This window comes from Bos grunniens, chromosome 5 (genome assembly GCF_055505025.1).
Source record: "Bos grunniens cultivar Pamir isolate PY7600 chromosome 5, Bosgru_T2T1.0, whole genome shotgun sequence".
NCBI lineage: Eukaryota > Metazoa > Chordata > Mammalia > Artiodactyla > Bovidae > Bos > Bos grunniens.
The window spans coordinates 15,264,249-15,286,787 of NC_141169.1; the positions used below are offsets into that span (position 1 = coordinate 15,264,249).

Genomic DNA, 22,539 nt, shown 5'->3' on the forward strand with positions numbered 1-22,539 from the left:
CCAATTGTACATCTGTGATGAGTAATATTAGTCACCACAGAATACTGTTACGAGGATTAAGACAATGCATACAGCATTCCCCTGATGATTAGTGATGTTGACAACTTTTCATGTATCTGTTGATGATCTGTATATATTCTTTGGAAAAATTCAGGTCCTTTGTCCGTTGTTTAATTGACTTATTTTCTTTTTTTTTTTGCTACTGAGTCATAAGTCCTTATACATTGTGGATATTAACACCTTTTTGGATATTTGATTTGCAAATATTTTTCTCATTCAATAGGTTACCTTTTTATTTTCTTGATCATTTCTTTGGCTGTGAAGCCATTTTATTTTGCTGTAGTAATACTCCATGGAGTCGCAAGAGTCAGATACGGCTTAGCAACTAAACAATATACAGCTATTACCACTATTGCTATTTAGTACATGATCATTAAATGTAAATTTTCCTACCTTTCCTTGCCTGCAGCTTTTTAGAATAATGAAATACTCTCTAAGTTTTGTCACAAAGCTCACTAAGTATAATAATGTTCTTTATGTTGTTGAAGAGGACTCTGGTCCTCATTCAGTGAACTTATTTCTCCATCAGAGAAACCTCTAATAAGCTTGATGGTCTTACTGCCTTAATCCTTACAAGCTAACTGAAGACAACAAATTTAAACAATATTGGACAAGGTCTCCAGAAATGTTTTTCTTCTGAGATTACTCTAATGCTTCATTTCACACAAGTTTATATACTTTTCAGACCAAGCAAGTATATAATTTAAAGATTTAGACATCTAGTGAATTCAAGTCATGACTCCATAAATATGTATAGTGAATGCTATATATATCTTAAAGCAGTGATATATATATATATATATATAATCTTCCCAAAATGGTCCTGCTACACAAAACATTGTGTAACATGATAAAATAAAGCATTTTATCAATCCTTCTTGTAAAACAGGTTGGCAACATAATTAGAGGTATAGACTTCAGAGTTAAGTAAAAATGGGCTTTTGTGGTTCAGATGGTAAAGAATCTGCCTACAATGGAGAAGACCTGGGTTCAATCCCTGGGTTGGGAAGATCCTCTGGAGGAGGACATGGCAGCCCACTCCAGTATTCTTGCCTGGAGAATCCCCATGGATAGAGGAGCTTGGTGAGCTACAGTCCATGGGGTCACAAAGAGTCGGACACAACTGAGTGACTAAACACAGCACAGCACAAAAACGGCTCTGAATCCCAGCTCTGCCTCTGTTCAGGTGTGTGATGAGCAAGTCACTTGGTGTCTCACTAAGCCTGCATTTTCTTATGTGTGAAGTGGAGATAACAACGGCTCAAAACAGCTTAACAAGGTTCTTGGAACTTAGTCAATATACACAAGCTCTTGGAAGTTCCTATTTAATAACCAGAATTAAATCAAAGCTCCAGAATCCTAAACCTCATTACCATTTACACTGTTCTATCTCATCACCTAATAAGGAGATGCACTTTGTTAAAACTGTTGAATGGAGAAGAGCCTGCATAAGATTTGATTTTTGTAGCAAGGCATTTTTTTCTCCAGTCATTTTTCTCCTAAGTGAGATACATATCAAAGCAGAGATGTAAAATGGATGCATAAGCGAATATACTTACTTATCTATGCCATAAACAAAGGATACGGCAATATTCTCCAAAATGACGACAATTAGCAGAGGCAGGGTTGCAGAATAGTCATCAAACATTGTAACAAAGTAGTTTCCAGAGCGTTGTACAAATATCAGGCCAATACAAAATGCCAGAAGACAGCAGATAACTGAACAAAAGGAATAAATTAAAAAAAAAATAAGACCTTGTCAGAATCAAGTCTTTTAAACTGCATTATAAATTATTATATGCACTTTGTTTCTACTTTTTATAAGTTGTCAATAATATGAATAGGATACTTTTCCTGATACCATGGAATATATTGTGAATTAGTTACCTGAATTTAGCCCTGGATTTAATAGGAATTCATTGTAGGACAGTAACTCAATTCATCTCCTTGAGTCTGTGGAAATGTATGTACCAAGCCCAAATAACAAACGAGGCAAAACAGAGAAGATAACAGTATAAATCTCCATACACATGTCTCATTATTAATAGAAAAGTGATCTTTTCAGGCAGCAAATGTTCATAGGTCATTTCTACTTTTAATAATGTTTTTTAGTTTTGGAAGCAACATTGAAATTTCAAATTAATCATGAGATGAATGTGCCTTATAAGACTGATAACATATATTTTTATATTTTATTGAAATATCATTACTGTTAAAGCATAATTAAAAAAAAAAAAGTTTGACCCCTTAGTAATAACCTATACTCTACCTTGATATTGCCTGGGCAGATGAGTTGGAAATACAGTTATGACAGGGTTGGCCAACCAGATTCTCCAATTAATTAAGAAGAATAGTCTAAAAGGAGTTTCTATAGGAGTATTGCCGAAAGATGCAGACACTTCCAACCAGATACTACTACCATAGAAATTTAGAGAGAATTCTGGAATCCATATACCATTCACATATTCTTGTTAGACTCTTTGTTCTCTCATGCATGTTAGTAGAGAAGCCCTCAAAAATAAGAGATGACTGGGCTGTCTTTCTCAACTCCCTATTAGCAGAAGTGAGTAAAAATGGCAGAAGTGGGGCAGGTGGAGGCGGTTCAGAAGGAGAGAAAACAGGCATCCCTGAGTCCCATCCAATGGAGGCTCCTGAGCAATCTCAATAAGTATGGGTGAAATTAAGCCATTTCATTCATCTTGTGAGTGCTAGGCTAGTGGTATGAGTTACATCATCCATAAGTAAATATTATATATAAACACATTGGGTAGAAAAGGAAAGACATTAAGAGCATTTACTTGGAGTCTAACACATACTGAAATATTTAAATGCTTGTCACAACAAATCATACTCAAAGTCTCAGGATGGAAGTAGCAGAGCTTAGATTTGAACCATGGCCTGTATCACACTTACTCTCGCCTAATTGCATCATAGTATAAGTAGGAAGAAAGTGTACTCTAAGTGGGACAGACACTGAGAGCGTCGCTGACGAGGTGAGAGGAACAGATAATAAGTAACTTAGATCTAAGTCCTACCGTCATATCAAAGCAGACAAAAACATTTGACAAACGTGATGGGGGAACATTTCCTCAAAGTAAATGACTTGAAGTAAAAGTATGATCCCAAAATACAGGTAAAGGGAGTACAGAGTATATTCCTCTTTACTCTGATCTACTAAGTCTTCCACTGGGAGTTGAAAAATACGCCCATGTGTGTCCGCCCCCCCGCAACACACACACACACTGTTGCTGTTCCCTTAATTTTGCAAGCCCTCTTATATTAGGAGGGTTGAGATGCTGGGAAAGATGAGGAAAGCAGCAAAGATGACAGTTATTTAGTCTGCATGTCAGAGGATATTGATAGCCTTAAAATAAATAGAAACTGCAGAAGCAGAGCGGGCCTTTCAGGAAAAGAAAGAGATACATTTCTCATTTGTATCCAACTGAATTAAAGAAATGTAGATGTATATCTGACAAACTGCTGAAATTGTTTAGACTCACACTAAGCAGAGCAATGAGTGGCAAGGGTATATATGCATTGGCAAGTTATTGACACGTAAATGACTACTGAATCTTTCAGAGCTAAAAAGTGAGCCTGGGGAGGAGCTTGTGCCCCACTGGCCAGCATTCAAGATCATCTGTATATTTTTTTCCAGTTAATTTTTGCATCACTTACCAACACTGTTGCTGCACTCTGGTCTAGCAGCTTCCTTGCTGCTTCCTCTGTCTCTGTTTGGGTGTTCTTACGAACTAAAACTATCCTCTGACACCTGAGAAGATTGCCTTTTCTCATTCAATTTCCATGCCTTCTGCTGATAGTTCCCTCATATATTTAGACGATCTTTGCTGCTTCTTAATTCTCAGAACATATAGTCTTTATCACGCTGTCAGTATATTACATGAGACAAGTTTTATCTAACCATGTTGATTTTAATTATCAGTCCTATTCTGATAATTAGAGGGGAGGTTCTCCTATATGTCTGCATCTCTGCTGTAATTTCCCTTACATCCTTGGTATCCCTCAAATGCAAGGATGATGCAATACACAGGCAGTACTTTAATAACTGCAGATTGGACTTATTAACAACTGTCAATATTGATAAATCATGTTATTATCATTCCTTCCTAGATATATTAGCTTCTATCAGGCTACAATTGCTATTTCAAATGGAAACTAAATTTAGGTTTGTCAATGTCAGCTATACACTTTTGAAAAATCCAATGATCTGAACTTTTTTTTTAGAATTATTTGACTTGAATACAAAATTATACATGAACATTCTTTGACTTTATTCTAGTACCAGCACTTCATAATGACGTTACTACTAATAAAGAGCAATATAATAAATGATAACTAATAAGTAATTAATAATAATATGATCTAGATTAAGTTTCATTTGCCTATTACATAAATCCCTAAATAACAAATACTTCTGAAACATATTAATAAGTGGACTTTAAAAATAAACTCTTTCCTATTTCCATCTCTGATCAGTCACCAAGAGTAAAATGGCCTGCTATCAGTTCAATGAAAAGTCAAATACATAAAAACTCACCGGTGAGGATTTCTTTCCTCACTTTGAACGTGTCCACAACGGGTGTGATGATCCCTTCAATGGTTCCAAACATGCTGCCAAGCCCTAGATTTACCAGCATGAGGAAGAACATCACTGACCAGAAGGGAGACGCGGGGAAATGTGTCATCGCTTCTGTAAAGGCAATAAAAGCTAAACCAGTCCCCTGAACAGCCTGTAAGATACACAGAATAGCCACGTTAGTCAGAGCCACGTGCCGCACTGGCTCTGTATATGAAAAGGCAGGGAAACTCTGAATAATGCAGGACAGTTAATGGAAATAAGCACACTGATGTGTGCTTAGGAGACAACATCATGTGCCTCTAAACAAAATTCAGGGTGATCATATTATCTCATTAAGACCACGGATAGAGCCAAAATTTAAAAATTTAAGAGTAAGTTAGTATTTAAATCTTTCCTTATGGAATTTAAGATTGTTGTGTTAATGATGGCTTCATCTGTAACTTCCTGCACATGATTCTTTATATTTAGTCTCAGGTACATTTAGCTATCTTAAAGCATGTGATTAATGGCCAATTTCTTCATTATATTTTCCTTTTTGGCAAAGTAAAGAGAGGGTGACAATTTATGCAAAGCTATTAATTCACATTCCCCTATATCGTTTTTATTCAAGTATATGACAGTGGCTAGAAAAAGGACTTAATCATGACTTAACAAACACAAATATTAAGATGGGAGATATCATTCATGTGTCCAAACAATTATGCAATATGTAAATGGTCATCATAATTCAAGTTTTGTGTTAAGTATTATACCAGCAAATGTATCTAATTTCATTTTCTATGTGAAAATCACCTTATTTATATTCATATTTTAAATTATTTTAAATTATTGTGGCTTCATCAGTGAAACTACTTTTTATAGTAAAGCAAACCTTTCTGATTTAAGAAAATACGCTCTCTGAAATAAAGATGAATTTTGAAACAGCATGCTCTTCCTCAGGCATTTTAAAGGTCCTTTTCCTAAAAGAAGTCTTCTGGGTAAGGCATACTTTAAAGTTAATGAGAATTGTTTTAGTGCTTAAACAGACTACTAACTTTATTGAGCTCATCTTCAATTTGACAGGCATTGAGATGAAGTGCAGGAAACTCTTCTTCTTTCACTTTTTGAATGATGTCATAAATTAAGTCATAATCTTCTGCAGTAATAGCTGAAAAGTTGATATGATGGGGAATAATATCTTGACTAATGTTGCCCATTTTCACAAGTTTTATGATCATTTCCGAATTTCTGAAAAGTAAAACAGCATTAATAAACACTTGTGGGTTTGGGAAGGAGATTTTTTTTCAAATACAATTATGCCATAAAATGTAAAGAAAATTAATGACTATACTCTGCAATGCATTTCTCATTTATGACATTTGCTTTGAAGCCCAGAACTGCAAACACCACCAGTGTTGCCAGGATAGAAGTAAAAAAATTGATGAAAGACACCAGGATGGCATCAAAGTGGCAGTTGTTGTCTCTCTTATTGTAGCTTGAAAAGGCGATGACGCCACCAAATCCCAGACCTAAGGCAAAGAACACCTGAGCTGCAGCTTCTCTCCACACCTTTGGCTCCAGCATGATTTCCAGCTGTTTAAAATTAAACAGAACAGAAGTCAGCTGCAAAATATTATTTCTCAATAATCTACAAGGAATCGATTCTGTTGTTTAAATATATCATAATGACACACACCCAAAGATATCTGGGGATTATCTGTTCTTAAGGAGAAAGAACAAATTTCTCATTGAGGAATTTTACAAGGAAAATGAATAAGAAAGGCCATAGCCTATAGAACCTTTAGATGGAGATGTTACTTACATGGAGAAAAAAATCATATGGGAAATTTTCAATATCTTTAGGACAAAGCAAAGGACTATTTGAGGGAGAAATGAACTATCTTCGCTTATTTCTATTTCTGTCTTTGTTTTCTTTCCAATGCAACCATAAACCAGTTAGCCATAAAAGTTATAAATTTTATTTAAGTAATGCCCTCAGTTTTGTGTTTTCTGGTGAAGCCTAACAGCCAAAGCAGGTAATAATTATAAGCTGGGTAGAGTTGAACTATTTGTACTTTGCATATTCACATAGGTATTATTCTTTCATTTAGTAGTCTCCTGAAAGCTTTTCCTGTGAAAATTGAAGTAATTCAACCATATAATCTTTAAAGGCGGTTTCAGATCCAAAGTTTTGAAGTTTGGAATCTGTGCTGAACATAATTTTCAAGAAGCTTTACTTCTTAAACAGTTATTGCTGTATGTAACTAAACCTTTTAAATGGAACAATTAATATTAGCCATATTGGGCAAAGACCTCAATAGACAGTTAACTTTGATTTCAGTAATAGTAGTATTTAAATTGGTATTTTATCTCTTTTCACCTTTGCAATGAAATTGCCTTTATCGGGAACAAAGCCAGATGTGGTTAAGAACATGACTTCCATAGACAGTCATTTAATAATCTAAAAATAGTGCATCCTAGGGTAAGTGGCCTGTCCATTCCGAGTTTAATTTTTCTCAACTGAAAGATGAGAGTAACAAAGCATGTAAATACTACTCATCACATTGCCTACCACACTGAGTCCTCAATAACTGCTAACGTATGGACTACAGTAACAGCTACGCTGATAAGCATTGGAAAAGACCCTGATGCTGGGAAAGACTGAGGACAGGAGGAGAAGCGGGTGACAGAGGATGAAATGGTTGAATGGCATTACTGACTCAATGGTCATGAGCAAACTCCAGGAGATAGTGAAGGACAGGGAAGCCTGGCAAGTTGCAGTCCACGAGGTCTCAAAGAGTTGGACACAATCAGCAAATTAAAACCGAACTCATTCAACTATCTCTACTTTTACCACTAGATGGCAGACAATACCTATTTACCAAAGACATTCTGATCATTTCCAATTCAGAAACTGAATCTCCATTCTCTGAGAATATTTTGTGTCCTTAGGAACTTTCTCCCTTACATAAACAACTTAAATTTAAAGGAAATAGAAAACTTTGTATTGTTATTATATTAACTATCACATCCCACAATGGCCTAATACCAATCTTATCAATAGTCCAAAGTGAGCTGAAGAAGTAATTCACTGTATTTTAATAGTTATTTCCAGTTCTGGTTTAAAATGTTAACCAAGTATTGCAGTTTTAAACATGGGGATCGTATAAAACTGTCATATTCAAGTATCTAGATTCTAAAATATCTATTTAAATCCAATATTTAGAGTCATGTCACAAACAATTACCAACTTAGAGAAACGTGAAATTCCAGGAATCCACATCAAAGCTAGTTGTTTTAAACTCAGAAAACTTTTTTTTTTTCTATACTGTAAAAAATAAATATTTGTGGTCACTAAGTATGGCCCATTTGTGGCTGATTTAAATGATAATATAGCTGAATTCATAAATGTGAACTAATTATTCGTTGAGAAATTCCAACAACCCTATAGGACTTTTGAACAATAGAAGAGAAGCAGATCACAATGTCAACATTTTTGCTACTTGAGAATGAACAGAACCCCACTTGGAACCAGATACTCAAGAAACACAGCCTCTTTTTCACAGGACCACGGCAGCTGCCAGGAGTGACAATTCCAGGGAGGCTAAAATCTTCTCCCCGAGTCTCTCAGCACGATGCTTGGTGCAGTCATGCCTCAGACAACTTCCAATTTCTGAACTAAATTGAGATTGTGTCTTTATAACTCATTGTCTGATTATGATAGTGTTAGCACGATAATTGAAGTATGATTTCATTTCAGTGAATATCCAAAATCTATATGCACCTCAAATATGTTTTTGACTGTTTCCTCTCAAACCAATACAAGTCTCAATGAGCCCTACATTGAGGTCAGCTCTAAGTTAAATGACAGAGTTTAAGTTCTGAGCCTTTTAGGAAACCTAATGGAATTTTCCTGAAATGCATATGCATTTATAAAAATTACAGAACTTCCCAAACACACTAATATAAATACTATTCTAAAAAATACAAAACCTCAAAACAGAACAAGAAACCTTGAATTTTTTCTAAGACAAGATTTCGAGTGCAATAGCATTCTTAATCTGGGTCCATGGACTTTAGGAATTCTGTCAACCTCTTAAGACAATAAGCAAATTAATATGTTCATTATTTTTTCTGGTAAGAAGATCCTATTATCAGTTTTTTTTTTTTTTTTCCCCAAAGGAGTCCATGTCACAAAAGATTAAAAACCACTGAAATAGAAGAGAAAGAGTAAAGATTGATAAGTTCTAAACTGTACCGGTATAAAAATGGGAAGTTAATTTATTGTAAAAGAGGAACTTCTGAAGTTTAAATAGTGAAACTTACTCTGGATAAAGTGTGACATTTTAAAGTGGAGAGAGTTGGATATAATTATAGATATCTAAAAGCCTTGGTTTTACTAGGCTGGTTAACTTAACGGTTATAATTTAATAGTTTAGTGTACATTGTTGTACGTAGGTTCAAACAATTATCCCTTAAATTTAACTGTGGGAATATTTTGACAACATAAAGCTTTTGTGATCATAAGCCTTAACTGGAAATACAGTACATACCTCAGGGGTAAACATGTGACGGATGCCATCAACTGAACCATTTAAAAGGAGTGCTCTGATTAGGAAGCATATAAGTACCACATATGGGAACAGAGAACTAAAATACATGATCTGCAAAGAAAGATGAAAATAGGTGAGACACACTAACAACTATATTCTTTCTCATACTTAAAGATTATTTGTGCTGCTCTATACTGCACTTTCCTGGTGGCTCAGATGGTAACAAATCTGACTGCAATGCAGGAGACCTGGGTTTGATCCCTGGGTCAGGAAGATTCCCTGGAGAAGGGAATGGCTACCCACTCCAGTATTCTTGCCTGGAAAATTTCATGGACAGGAGTCTGGCGGGCTGCAGTCCATGGAGTTGCAAAGAGTTCAACACAACTGAGTGACTAACACTTTCACTTCATATCCTCATACTGTGAAAATGACCCTTTTATAATATAATAATTAATACTATTCATACATTGTTTAGTCATCATAGCAGAATGGCTTATTAGTTTTGATTTGGTATGATTCATTAAGATCTATTTGGGATATAATGAAAAATGGGAAATCTTCCTTATTTAATCTCCTTTAAAAGAGCCCATAGGTGTGATGTAACTTGAATAGTGTTGATTCCTCACAGTTCACACAGTTCACAAGCAAGCAGTGTTTAAGAGAAACAAAAGGACACTGACTCCTTAACAAGACCTACTTTATAGTTTTAGATAGCAAAAGTCCTTTTTTAAAAAAAAAAATTAAGCAAAGTTCCATCATAATTCTGTAAACCTTCTAGACAGTGGTCCCTGTTAAGGCTCCTACAGAACTTGAATAATAAAGGTTTTACTTTCCACCTCAGAAGTCTTCATCATTAAACAAATGTTATCATAGAAAAGCAACTGTCCTCACCAGACATGTGCCACCTCCTTGACACCTCCACGTGGTTCCTAAAACCCTGGGTTCCCCCCAAAGCTGTCCCTACCACCCAACAGTCGTTAAGGTCAAACATCCAGAAGTTCTGCATGGTTTCTAATTTCCTGGCTTCCATACTCCCACCCGGGCTATCTCACTCCCTGCTTACATGCTCTCCTGAAATCTCTAATACAGTAGAAACAAAAGGCAAATGGCTCTGTCCTGCAAAGCCTTACACCAGGCTGCCTACCTGCCTGCCCTCCCACGCCTCCCTGAGCTCCAGCCCTGAGGGAAACCAAGCTCTCAGCTTCATCTTTGCAAATCTTCATAGAACACTCAGAATAAGACTTTTTTTCCCAACCAATAGGCCCCCAAATGCCCTTCCCTATGTCCCATGAACCTTCAATGATATTATTTTTATTTGGTTTGACAGCACTTAACACTGCGGAAATTGTCATCTGTGTTTACTTGTTAATTTTCAGTCTCCCTTACTGAAATATAAGCTCTGTGAATGCAAGGACCTTTTCTCTCTTGCTCACTACCAAATTCCAAACATCTAACAGAATGGTTAACACATATTAGGTATATGATATGTATCTGTAGGGGAAGAAATAGAGGGAAGGTGAGAAGAATGGAGGAAAAAAACTGAAAAACTGCCATAGCAGAGGATAACTCAGGTAGGTCAGAGACACTGAATCCTATAATAATTGTAGACAGACAACAGAGAAGTCAGCACAATAATTTGCACTTCTATTCTGTATACTTTGTAACTGTATTTCAGTATTATTAAAAATATTACAAACAAAATCTCTGCATAATTAGGAAACTATATTTCTCTAAAAGTAATTATATTCTAATTTAATTATAAAGAAATATAATTTTTCAATCAATTCAAATGGCCTAAATTTTAAATTGCATCCATTTATCCACGTTTCTTGTTTTCTAAGAATCAGAATGCTTTCAGATGGAGTGCTTTTCATTCTTTCTGCCTACTTTTACCATCCTTTATATTTGCGGGTCTGCAATATCTATTCAAGTAGCCTTGGTCTCACTTGAATTGCAGCTATTCCTTTTATGATTTTTCTTTCAAATTTTGAAGCCAACTAGAAGGGTGGATTCACTTCTGCACAATAGTTTATCTTTTCTTTTTTTTTTTTTTAACAGAACTCAAATTTGGTGCCTTTGGCAACCCACTCCGGTATTCTTGCCTGGGAAATCCCATGGACAGAGGAGTCTGGTGGGCTGCATGGGGTCACAAGAGTTGGACCTGAATGAGTGACTAACAACAAAGTGACAAGGACTCCTATTAACCCGTTTATTTCACAAGTGAAAATGAAGGCTGCACACTGCAATAATCTGGACAGTTTGGTAATGATTTTTTTTCCAATTGATATGATATACCTCGGTATATTTTTAACATAATTTCAAATTAGAAGCTAACAAAGTCAATGATTCTTCCTGGAGCTGTATTTGCCCATGCTAAACAACTCTAAATCACCAGAATATGGTTCTTTTTCCACAACTGACTCCCAATTTCATGCAAGCCCCTTTGCTTTCATCCTCAATGACGTGTCACTTCACTATCAGCTTCCTGCTCATTTTGCCTCTAGATTTTCCCTCCAGCTCTCCTCTCCATCTCAGAAATTCATCACCCACACTACTACCAGAATGATCTTTCCAAAGATCTGATGGTGTTAATGAACTGCTAAAAAACCCTCAAATACTTCACACTGTTAAGTTACAGCCAGTCATTTTCCCAGTGTCCGTAAATACTTTAATACCTGCAGTCAACTTAACCTTTCAAGCCTCACCTCCCTCAGGCTACACAAACTGTATGTAAAAGTCACACAGGGTTACTGAGCAGTCTTTGGGCTTTGCACTTGCTGTTTTCCATGCCTCTGGTGTCTTCTCTCTGAACGTGCTGCTGAACTCATTCAACCATCAAACTCTAGCCTCCAATCTACCTCCTCTGTGAAGCCCTCCCCCAAATCCTATTACTTTCAGTGGCAGCTTCTATGCTATCATGAACTTATTATTTGCAGCTCTTTACTGCATGTATTCTGCTGTAATTATCTGTCTCACCCATTCAGTTATGGGTTCTATGTGAATAAAGGTGGGGTGGCCTATTATCCTTTGCACATTCTTTGATACTCAAAAATATTGTACTTTAAGAGCCAATTCATAGGAAATTTTCCTTTCTGTACACATTCTCTAAAAAAAAGAAAACCCTCACCTTTATTCTATAGTACTTAAAAAATGATGTACTAATTATATGATCAGACAATTCAAGCTTCATTTATTAATTCAGCAAGTATTTGAGTTCTTAAAGACACTCATCTGGCTTCAGTGATAAGATTCTAGCTTAGTTTCGTCCAAAAACGAACATGAAGCTTTTATGTTAGATATAACATAAAGAAAAGTGACGGTCAAGATTTTAAACATGAAAACATTTAAGCAGTATTAGGTAGGTCACACCTGAATTTTCTTCTCCTGTGAGCAGGTAAAATAACAAAATATTTACTTATTAAATATTTACTTATTATTTACTATCAAATTATTATTTATTTTATTAAATGAAAGCTTTACTTATTAAAATATTTACTTATTATATTTACTTTTATTTTATTAAATACTTATTATTTACTTATTACTTATTAAATATTTACTTATTAATATGTACTTATTGAACATTTACTTATTAAAATATTTACTTATTAAATATTTACTTATTAATTCTGAGATGTAAAGATACGTCAGTATTTTACAGAGGTATCCATTTTGTGTTTTTAAATACAAATTCTTCTCATTTAATGAGTCTCGGAATACTAAAATTGCCAGTTGCATGATATTATTAAAAATAGTTTAAATTCTATCTAATTGACTATATGTAAAACGCTACCCCTCAAGCACTTTCTCATTTTTTGCATTGTTACCTGTTAATATTTTATGATTTCTTGCCTGCCTCTTCCACTAGGATGGACATTCCATGAGGACAGCTATTTTGTCTGCCTTGTCCACTGCTGCACTTCCAGAGTTAGGTCACTGCCCAGCAAAGAGTAGCGCTCAATAAACTCGAGTTCAGTGAGTACATGAATGACTCAAGTATTTTTCTTAAGAACTGGGAACTAAAACAATGAAATATGTTTCTTTGGCTGGTTTTAACACTCCCTGGGCCTTAAAAGTGCTTTCCTTGTGGCTCAGCTAGTAAAGAATCCGCCTGCAATGTGGGAGACCTGGGTTTGATCCCTGGGTTGGAAAGATCCCCTGGAGAAGGGAAAGGCTACCCACTCCAGTATTCTGGCCTGAAGAATTCCAAAACTGAACTGCCTTTCACAGCAAGGACATTCAATAAAAGAGATAAGTTTACAAATCAAAATGTTACATGAAAATACTTTCGTTCCACTCAACTATGGAAAAACAGTAAACATATGAAATCATTTAGTTATTTTTCTCTTTTTTTATATTAAAATGTTTTAACACACCTTCAGACAGTCATCCTTTCTGAGGACTTCATAGCCCAGTTCTAGCTCTGCTACTTACCAGTTGTTTAATTCTATTTATTCTTCCTAAGCTTAACTTTGCAGTCAAATGGGGATATGAACATGTAAATCATCTGGCTGATAGAAAGATTAAACAAGCTAATGTATGCAGAGTGTTTACTTGGCACATGAGTAGTACTGATAGCAAAGCAGTACCAGTGGAAGACATTACCTTTAAAGATAAAGAAAGCCTGGAGCTTCTCATTTCTATCCATCTCCCTGGAGGCAGGCATCCCCTTCACAGAGGATCCAACAAAGGACATGCAGCCATACAACGTCCACTGGACCACCTTCGCTAGTGTGAGTCTCTACCACTGCAGACAACTAATTTCATTGTTAGCAGGCTTGATTCCCGAAAGATCTTCCTTTCGGTGAAGAGTCACCACCACCCCACCACTCTCCATGATCCCCAGGATTTGACCATGTGACCACATGGGATGAGTAAGGCTTATTCCTTTTTCTTCAAATACTTGAAGATTGTGATTAAGAAGCTAAGATAACTCTTCTCCATAACAAAGGAGAAAATAAGGGTTTTGGTAAAAATCCAGTATTACAGGTGTAATTCAATTGACTTGTGCCTACCTGACCTAAAGGAGAATGAGACTGTCATATTCCTGTCTTAATTCATGCAGTTTGAAATTAGCATTCTCTGTGTGTGTGTGTGTTGGCAAAGACTTTTAGCTGCTAAATACTCTTAGTTGTTTTTTCCCCACATACTAACCTTAAACTTCATTATTCTTAAACCATATTTCTCTATACTGCATTGGTGTGTTTATTTAGAGACTTTTTTGTTTGGCAGACAAATAAAGCTTTACATATAGTTCTAATAAATTTCTTATTGTATTCAGCTCATTGGTTCAGAATAAGCAAATATACATTTAGACTTTCAAAACTTTGTTCATATTACTTATAGCTTTCTCTTATCTGTGCCTACTAAATTTTCTCTTCAAAATCTCCTGAAAAGCTAGCCTCTCCCTAAGCCTTCTCATTGAAATAATAAATCACATATAGTCTAGAAATTATATTAGATTTTCTAGAAAAGTTATTTTACATAAGAAAAACATCCCAAATATGTGATAAGAAAAGTATGAGTATTTTCTTTAAATGATAAGACACATACTCAGACAAAGAAAAAATAAAATGTGGTATTAAGACTTGAGCAGAGGGATCTTTGGTCTTCCCTGGCTCACCACAGTTGGTTCTTATTCTATCAAATGACATTATCTTAGGAAGCCTATAAATGTGGTTAGATTTGGCTTAGGAATCTATTCCTTTATTTAAAACCTGACTATATTGGGGCTGTGACATTATAGAAGACACATCAAGTGGAACCAACTAATTGAACGTATTTAATCACAGAATACACTAACATTTATAAAAGACCAAAAAATACTCCGGTGTGTTATCTACCATATTCATTTCTGCAAAGGAAAATGGTAAAGAAGTTCCATTAGGAAGCGAAATGTAAAATCAGCTGTGATTTACAAGCTGTAAAAACTGTCAAACACTTCTAATTAAATATGAACCAACAAGAAGCAAAGATGAAGTAGACACACTTTGCCTAAAAAAGTTCACTATTTAGTGGGGGAAAGCTGTCACAGCAAGAGAGGGTATAGCATTGCAATTCAATAATGTGGGCGTTAGCTTCAGACAGAGCTAGGTTTGACTCCAGGTACCAACATTTACTAACCATTATTCTTTGGGCTAGTTACCTGTTTCCACAAACTTGCTTTTTATCTGTAAAGCAGGTCTGAGAGTAGCAATTACTTCTTAGAGGTTTTTGTTTGGGTTTTTTTTTTTTTTTTTCAGATTTAAATGGGATAAAGTATATGAAGCACTTCTCATAGTGCCTACTACAAAGTAAACATGTAAAAAAAAAAAAGTAAACATGTAATAAATATTGGCATCTGTTATTGTTCTTGCTCTGATCATTGTCAAAATCATCTTCATAGTCATTTATTACCACTATTACTACTGCTGCTGCTTTTACTGCTGCTGACTGCTGCTATCTTAATACAGTTATTCCCACTCTTATTAGTATATGATGGTAAGTGGCAATATATTAACCTGGAAAGATACATGATCAGATCTATACTTGGGAAAGAGAAAACAACAGAGATGGATTGCTACAGGGCAGAGAGAAGAACCAAAATTAATTCCTGCTGTGATCCAGACAAAAGAAACAGAGACTTTTAAAACAACGGCAATGGGGAGGGGGGAATGTACTATGAAAGCAAAATAGTGAATAACAATTACTTTCCTAATACATCCTTTTAAAAAATTATCTGATTGACTTCCTAGGGTATCTAGAACTCACTTAATGTCTTTCTCAACCACAGTCTCATAAAATTTTCCATTTGCCCTGGCCACACGCCCTTTAGTCTTTTATATTACTCTACGTTTCTTGTTGAGATCATTATAACTACCTAATGTTCAGATATTTAAGAAACACTCCACAATGGACTTTTAAAATCTTGTAAGCAACTATTCCCTAGAGCACCTAGAGCAGAGAAAAAAATGATACACAAATAACATAAACAAGTTCTTTATTCTACTACATTTCCCAATTTCCATGATTGGAACTAATCAGACAACTAAAACATTAGGTTCAGCTGAATACCAGTAAAATGAAAGGACTGTTAAGTGTCGACAAAAAAGTTCAAAACAGATCTTGATAGAAGAGGGAAAGATTATAAACAACTTTAGATTTCATTATAAAAAACTTACATCTTTATTTGTGTCCTTTCCTTGGTCTAAACACATTTTTTAAAAAAATACCACTTTTTACCAGTCTTTAATTAACTGCCTAGATTGAAGTGTTACTTGCAGCTTGCTCAGACAGATTTATTTATATTGGGTGGAGAGGGGCCGGGGGTGGGAATAGTTCCCAGGAATGGCGATTAGATGTTTAGCAGAAGCAGGAGGGGCTCTGACATACTAACTTTTCCAGAAGACTGAATGCCTTTGATCATAGCCAAGCACACCACAACCCAGGCAGCCAGCAAGCAGATGGTCATCTTCCAGTTTAAGCCACCACTTTCAGAAATGGAAGTGGAAATATTCAGTGCTTCTCTGTACCAATAATAGGTAGTGGCGGAACTTTTTTCACATTCTGGCTCTACAACTGTAGAAAGAAAGGTAACACAATCATTTCAGACAAGAAAGAGTAACGAGGCTATTTTTTTCCCCCAGTAAGCCTGTAAATCAATTCTTAACATTTCCTAGAAAAGTACTACTTTTCTTAATGCTTCTACAGAAGCATTTAAATCCACAGTGAAATCTCCTGTGAAAAAATATGAAAAAAAAAATCAACAAACACAAATCCTCTTTGATGATTATCTTGTTACACATTTCTAAAATAGGAATGTGTGAGGCTTTTATCAGGGGCTTTTCTGATGGTTCAGCAAGTAAAGAAGCTGCCTGCAATGCAGGAGACACAGGAGATGGGGTTCCCCTGGTTAGATCCCCTGGAGGAGGAAATGGCAACCCACCCCAGTATTCTTGCCTGGAAGATCCCATGGACAGAGGAGCCTGGAGGGCTATATAGTCCAAAGTGTCACAGAGAGTCAGACAAGACTGAGCATGAAAGCACTAGCTTTTATCAAGGTGATTAAAACATATCAGTTTTATAGCCCCTTTTGCCCCCAAAATTATCTGATTGACTTCCTAGGGGGCAGAGCCATCAAAAATGCTAGCTGCTTCACATATGTGACCTTCAAAATGGACCTAGTCTCAAGTGACTTGTGCTGTAAACATAAAATACAAAGGGGTTTTTGGAGATTTAGTATGAGAAAAGCAATGTAAATTATTACATCACTATTTTACATTAAATTTATGTTAGAATATTAATATATTAGATATATTGGACTAAATAAAATATTTCAACTGTCCCTTTTTACTTTTTGTAAATATGGCGACTAAGGACATTTCAGACTACATATGTATGTTACATTCGATATTTACCGGACAGCGCTACAGAATTATTCTTTATATTCTAGGATATAAAATTAAAAGATAAGAAAAACATAGAACAACAGAACCCAAGACATAAAAACAATTTCTTCAATCTAAATTATTCTTTTTCTCCTCTTTTTTATTTTAATGCAAATGTAAGACATCAATAAAGACGAACAAAATAAAATATTGTCTAAGTTTGTAACTGAAGGCTGACAATTTTTTATCCTAACATCCTGGGGCACAATAAAACAACATAAAATAACACAATAAAATAAAGAACTAAATAAATGATGCCAAACTCTATCTTTCTGAGTATATCAAGGAAAGTTTGTTACAATCACTTCAAAAGATTTTAGAAAAAATATCTTGAAAGCTCCCAGCTTTACTAACTTTATGATCTTTAGATACAAAAACTCTACATTGTAGATATCTTACAAGTGTGTGAAGCATTTTTCACCAAAGGACACTGATCCCAAGGCAGAGGCTGCTGAAAAGATTGAGAAAAATAAAACAGACTCCAGCCAATGATGACATTGTAGTAGAGAGCCACAAAAAAGCATACCTGCAAAATAAAATAGTGTGATTACATTAAAATTCTCCTGCCCCTACCTTTGAAACAATGAGATGAGATGCATCAAAGCCCACTTAATACTTAAAAAAAAAACCTTTTTAAATTTTTATTTGAGACACATTATCTTTTCTAAAATGATGACTCTCATAGGCCTTAAGAAAACACATTAACAAGATTGTACTACATTCACATTACAGCATATTTTGGGTATTAGTGCAAGCTCCAGGAGTGGTTTTTTTAACACATGATTAAAGAGTTGAGTTAGAGAAATACACACTCCAAGGTTGCTTTTAACTTCAGACTATATAATTACAAACCCTGTAAAAAAATCATATGGCATATACCATACCAGGAAACTTACAACACAACTTGCAAATCCAATCCCTCCCAGTTGAGGGCTTATGTAATTCCACACACCAATGCTTCCTCGCCGAATTCTTTGACCCACAGAAAGTTCCAGAAAGAAAAGGGGAATACCTATTACCAGTAGTAGTATTAAATATGGCAAAAGATAGGCACCTATAGAGAGAAGAACAAATAAAATAGATTATATTTTCAACAGCCACAGTATAGAATACACTAATTCTGATTATCTCATGAAAGATGACATTTAAACTTCCATACGTATAATTATAAAAGACTTTAGAGAAAATGCAATTTCATTACTTTAAGCTTTCTGGTATCAGAAACCTGAATTTGACTGCTACCAATAGTTTCTGATAAAAAATAATTATGAAAAAAAGTAAGGATATCAATGAATAGCTTTAGTTTCATTTTACTGAAAAGGTAAAACAACTTTACTTTTTGTAAAAATAACTGATTCCTTAAAATATTTTCTCAAATAGGTTTCAAAGGCTCCTGGAAGTCTTATTCACAAAATGTTAATGAAGTCATTTATTAAATTTTACTCAAACTCATCTAAATCATGCATTTCAAATCTGATAAAGCAAAATGAATGAGATGATATGACACTAAACTGACTTTTCCCCTAAGTAACGACAGGGAAGAAGAAATGCCTGCTTAGACTAAAAGAGAAGAAAAAAGAAAAAGAACATCTACCACAGACAAATGGTATTTTTTTCCCATATATATGTTATAGAAAAAAGTTCACTTCGGGAAATAAGTAATTTTTGGTTTTCCAAAACTCTGTTAAGGGGTAGGTAACAACAAAATTACTGCAGATGGTGACTGCAGCCATGAAATTAAAAGACGCTTGCCCCTTGGAAGGAAAGTTATGACCAACCTAGATAGCATATTAAAAAGCAGAGACATTACTTTGCCAATAAAGGTCTGTTTAGTCAAGGCTATGGTTTTTCCAGTGGTCATGTATGGATGTGAGAGCTGGACTGTAAAGAAAGCTGAATGCCAAAGAATTGATGCTTTTGAACTGTGGTGTTGGAGAAGACACTTGAGAGTCCCTTGGACTGCAACGAGATCCAACCAGTCCAAGAGATCAGTCCTGGTTGTTCATTTAAAGAACTGATGCTAAAGCTGAAACTCCAATACTTTGGCCACCTCATGCGAAGAGCTGACTCACTGGAAAAGACCCTGATGCTGGGAGGGATTGGGGGCAGGAGGAGAAGGGGAAGACAGAAGATGAGATGGCTGGATGGCATCACCCACTCGATGGACATGAGTTTAAGTAAACTCCTGGAGTTGGTGATGGACAGGGAGGCCTGGCATGCTGTGACTCATGAGGTCGCAAAGAGTCGGACACGACTGAGTGACTGAACTGAACTGAATGAATACTAATTAAAAAAAAAAAGATAATAGCTATTATAAAATATATGTGCTATATTTTCATAGTAAAGTTTTCATACTTAAATATATATGCATATTATTTTACAGCTAAATCTCAACTTAAGACATATGCCCAGTGACTTAAAAATGTACTAAATCAATTGACAATGTTAATATTAGACTCTATTATTGATAAAGTCTAACAAGAAACCTGTACTCATATCTAAATGAGAATACATATGCAAATTACTCATTAGATAATCTTTAAAATGGACATGCTAAATTCAAATTTCATATCTGGAGTTTTTTCCAACCAGATACTACCAAGTGGGGACTAATGCCCTTTTTAAAGAGGAGGCCATTCATTATATTTCTCTCATTAAAAAGAAAATGAATAATGGTATTGAATAGATTTTGGAAGCTGTTCAAATTGTTCTGGTACCTTTTCTGTTGAAGAGGTAAATATTAATGATTTTTTTTCAAGTCATTTATCTCAGTGTCTATACACCTCTTAAATAATTTCCATGTATAAGAATTTCCTTTAAAATGGTGGTTGGTAGAAAATCTCTACTCTCTTACAGCTGATTTTCAGACTTTGAGACATGAGTTGATTCTACAAAGGAGTATGTAATGTAAAGCATGGATGCGTGAGATTATAAAACAGAATTATCAAAATTCAAACCCTAAGATGACTAACAGCATTCAGGCACTAATGACCTGAGAATGTTTCCTGAAGGACTGAAAATGCACTTTAACACCTGCATGAAATCCTGGGGCGTGAATAGGTTTACGTGTGTGTGAACAACTAGGAGAAAAAAAAAGAGAATGAATGAAGACTGGACTCATTGGGAATATTTTCTCAGGTATGTGCACATGACATGTTATTAGATACCTAGCCATTTCTTCAGACTCAAATTACTCTACAGTCCTGGAAATTAAAATAGTCCTAGTTAAAACACAACTGAGCATTTACTACTTGCCGGGCATACTTCTATCCATGTTACATGTAATCACTTATTTATTCCTTACAAGAATCCAGTGTGGTAAGCACAATTATTGGAGAAGGGAATGGCACCCCACTCCAGTACTCTTGCCTGGAAAATCCCATGGACGGAGGAGCCTGGAAGACTGCAGTCCATGGGGTCGCTAAGGGTTGGACAGGACTGAGCGACTTCACTTTCACTGTTTTCACTTTCATGCATTGGAGAAGGAAATGGCAACCCACTCCAATGTTCTTGCCTGGAGAATCCCACAGAATGGGGAGCCTGGTGGGCTGCCGTCTATGGGGTCGCACAGAGTCGGATACGACTGAAGTGACTTAGCAGCAGCAGCAGCAAGCACAATTATTACCCTCATTTTACAGGTGTGGAAATGAAGCCAGAAATAGTAAGTTAACTTGTGAAAGATCACCTGTATAGTGAAGGAAAGAGCCAGGCTTCATAGTCAAACTGGCTTCAAAACCTGAGCTGGTAGTTTCTATATTATAACACTTACTAAACTTAATCAGAGCTACCCTGGTCACTCAGATGGTAAAGAATCTGCCTACAATGCGGGAGAGCTGGGTCTGATCCCTGGGTCAGGAAGATACTCTGGAGAAGGGAATGGCTACCCACTTCAGAATTCTTGCCTGGGAAATCATTTGGACAGAGGAGCCTGGCAAGCTACAGTCCATTGGGTGGCAAAGAATCGGACATGACTGAGCAACTAACATTCTCCCTTTCACTCTCAAGCTTAAGCATTGTGCTTTAAGTAATATCTCCAGACAGATCAACGTATATTGGTCTATTACTTTTTATTCTGTTATTCATAAAGTACCTCAAATGATGAATACGATTTATGCAAGTTGAGACTGTTTAAACAAATACCTAGATGCTCAAAGCTATACTGCATGCATAGTACCACCTTTTAAACTCCAACAGCCATCTCAAAATAATGAAGTCCATTGGTGTTTTATAATATCACTCTCTAGCACTTGTAATTAGAAGACAGGGGACAATTCTTGGAAGGGCATCTTGATTTTCTTTACATATAAAAGTAAGGAGCAAGAGCCATTTTTGCTAACTGATAACTAACTATGAAATCCTTTAGAGTTTTCCACCAAGACTAATACTGTATCAAACAGAAAGAAACCTGAGTTTTCAGCCAAGATAGCCTCTTCCTCAATTGTATGGTCAATAAAGTGCATAAGGCAAAAGGTCTGAAAATAAGAATTCATCTTCTGCCCATCTTGCAAATGGGATAATTTGTTGTGAAATATAAAGCAGGGTAGTACTTAGCTGCTTGTGGCTGATTTGGTAAATAATTAATCTGTGATATTAAAGACTAGCTAAGGAGCTTGCAGGTTCAGTGGAGTGATGGGTAGTGTACCACCAACTCCATGTATTGATTCTTACCTCTCAGGCAGATTTATCACACAGGCTGTGTGTGCTGGGCTAAGTTGCTTCAGTCATGTCCTACTCTTGGCAACCCCATGAACTATAACCCGCCAGACTCCTGTCCATGGGACTCTTCAAGCAAGAATACTGGAGTAGGTTGCCATTTCCTTCTCCAGGGACCTTCCCAAGCCAGGGATTGAACCCACATCTCACGTCTCCTGCACTGGCAGGCAGGTTCTTTACCACCAGCGCCGCCTGGGAAGCCATCACACGC

At 35.8% G+C, this 22,539-nt stretch overlaps 1 protein-coding gene across 2 annotated transcripts in view; it reads right to left on the reverse strand.

Moving 5' to 3' along the window:
- Nucleotides 1–22,539, reverse strand: part of SLC6A15 (solute carrier family 6 member 15) — a 56,554-nt gene that overhangs the window by 7,131 nt on the left and 26,884 nt on the right. For both annotated transcript variants that reach the window (XM_086403703.1, XM_086403704.1), the window contains exons 3-10: nt 18,512–18,669; nt 18,015–18,141; nt 16,565–16,746; nt 9,190–9,300; nt 5,988–6,229; nt 5,692–5,884; nt 4,616–4,808; nt 1,620–1,779 (exon numbers count right to left, since the gene is read on the reverse strand). In XM_086403703.1, coding sequence (XP_086259829.1) covers nt 1,620–1,779; nt 4,616–4,808; nt 5,692–5,884; nt 5,988–6,229; nt 9,190–9,300; nt 16,565–16,746; nt 18,015–18,141; nt 18,512–18,669 — 1,366 coding nt within the window. The remainder of the gene's footprint in view (nt 1–1,619; nt 1,780–4,615; nt 4,809–5,691; nt 5,885–5,987; nt 6,230–9,189; nt 9,301–16,564; nt 16,747–18,014; nt 18,142–18,511; nt 18,670–22,539) is intronic.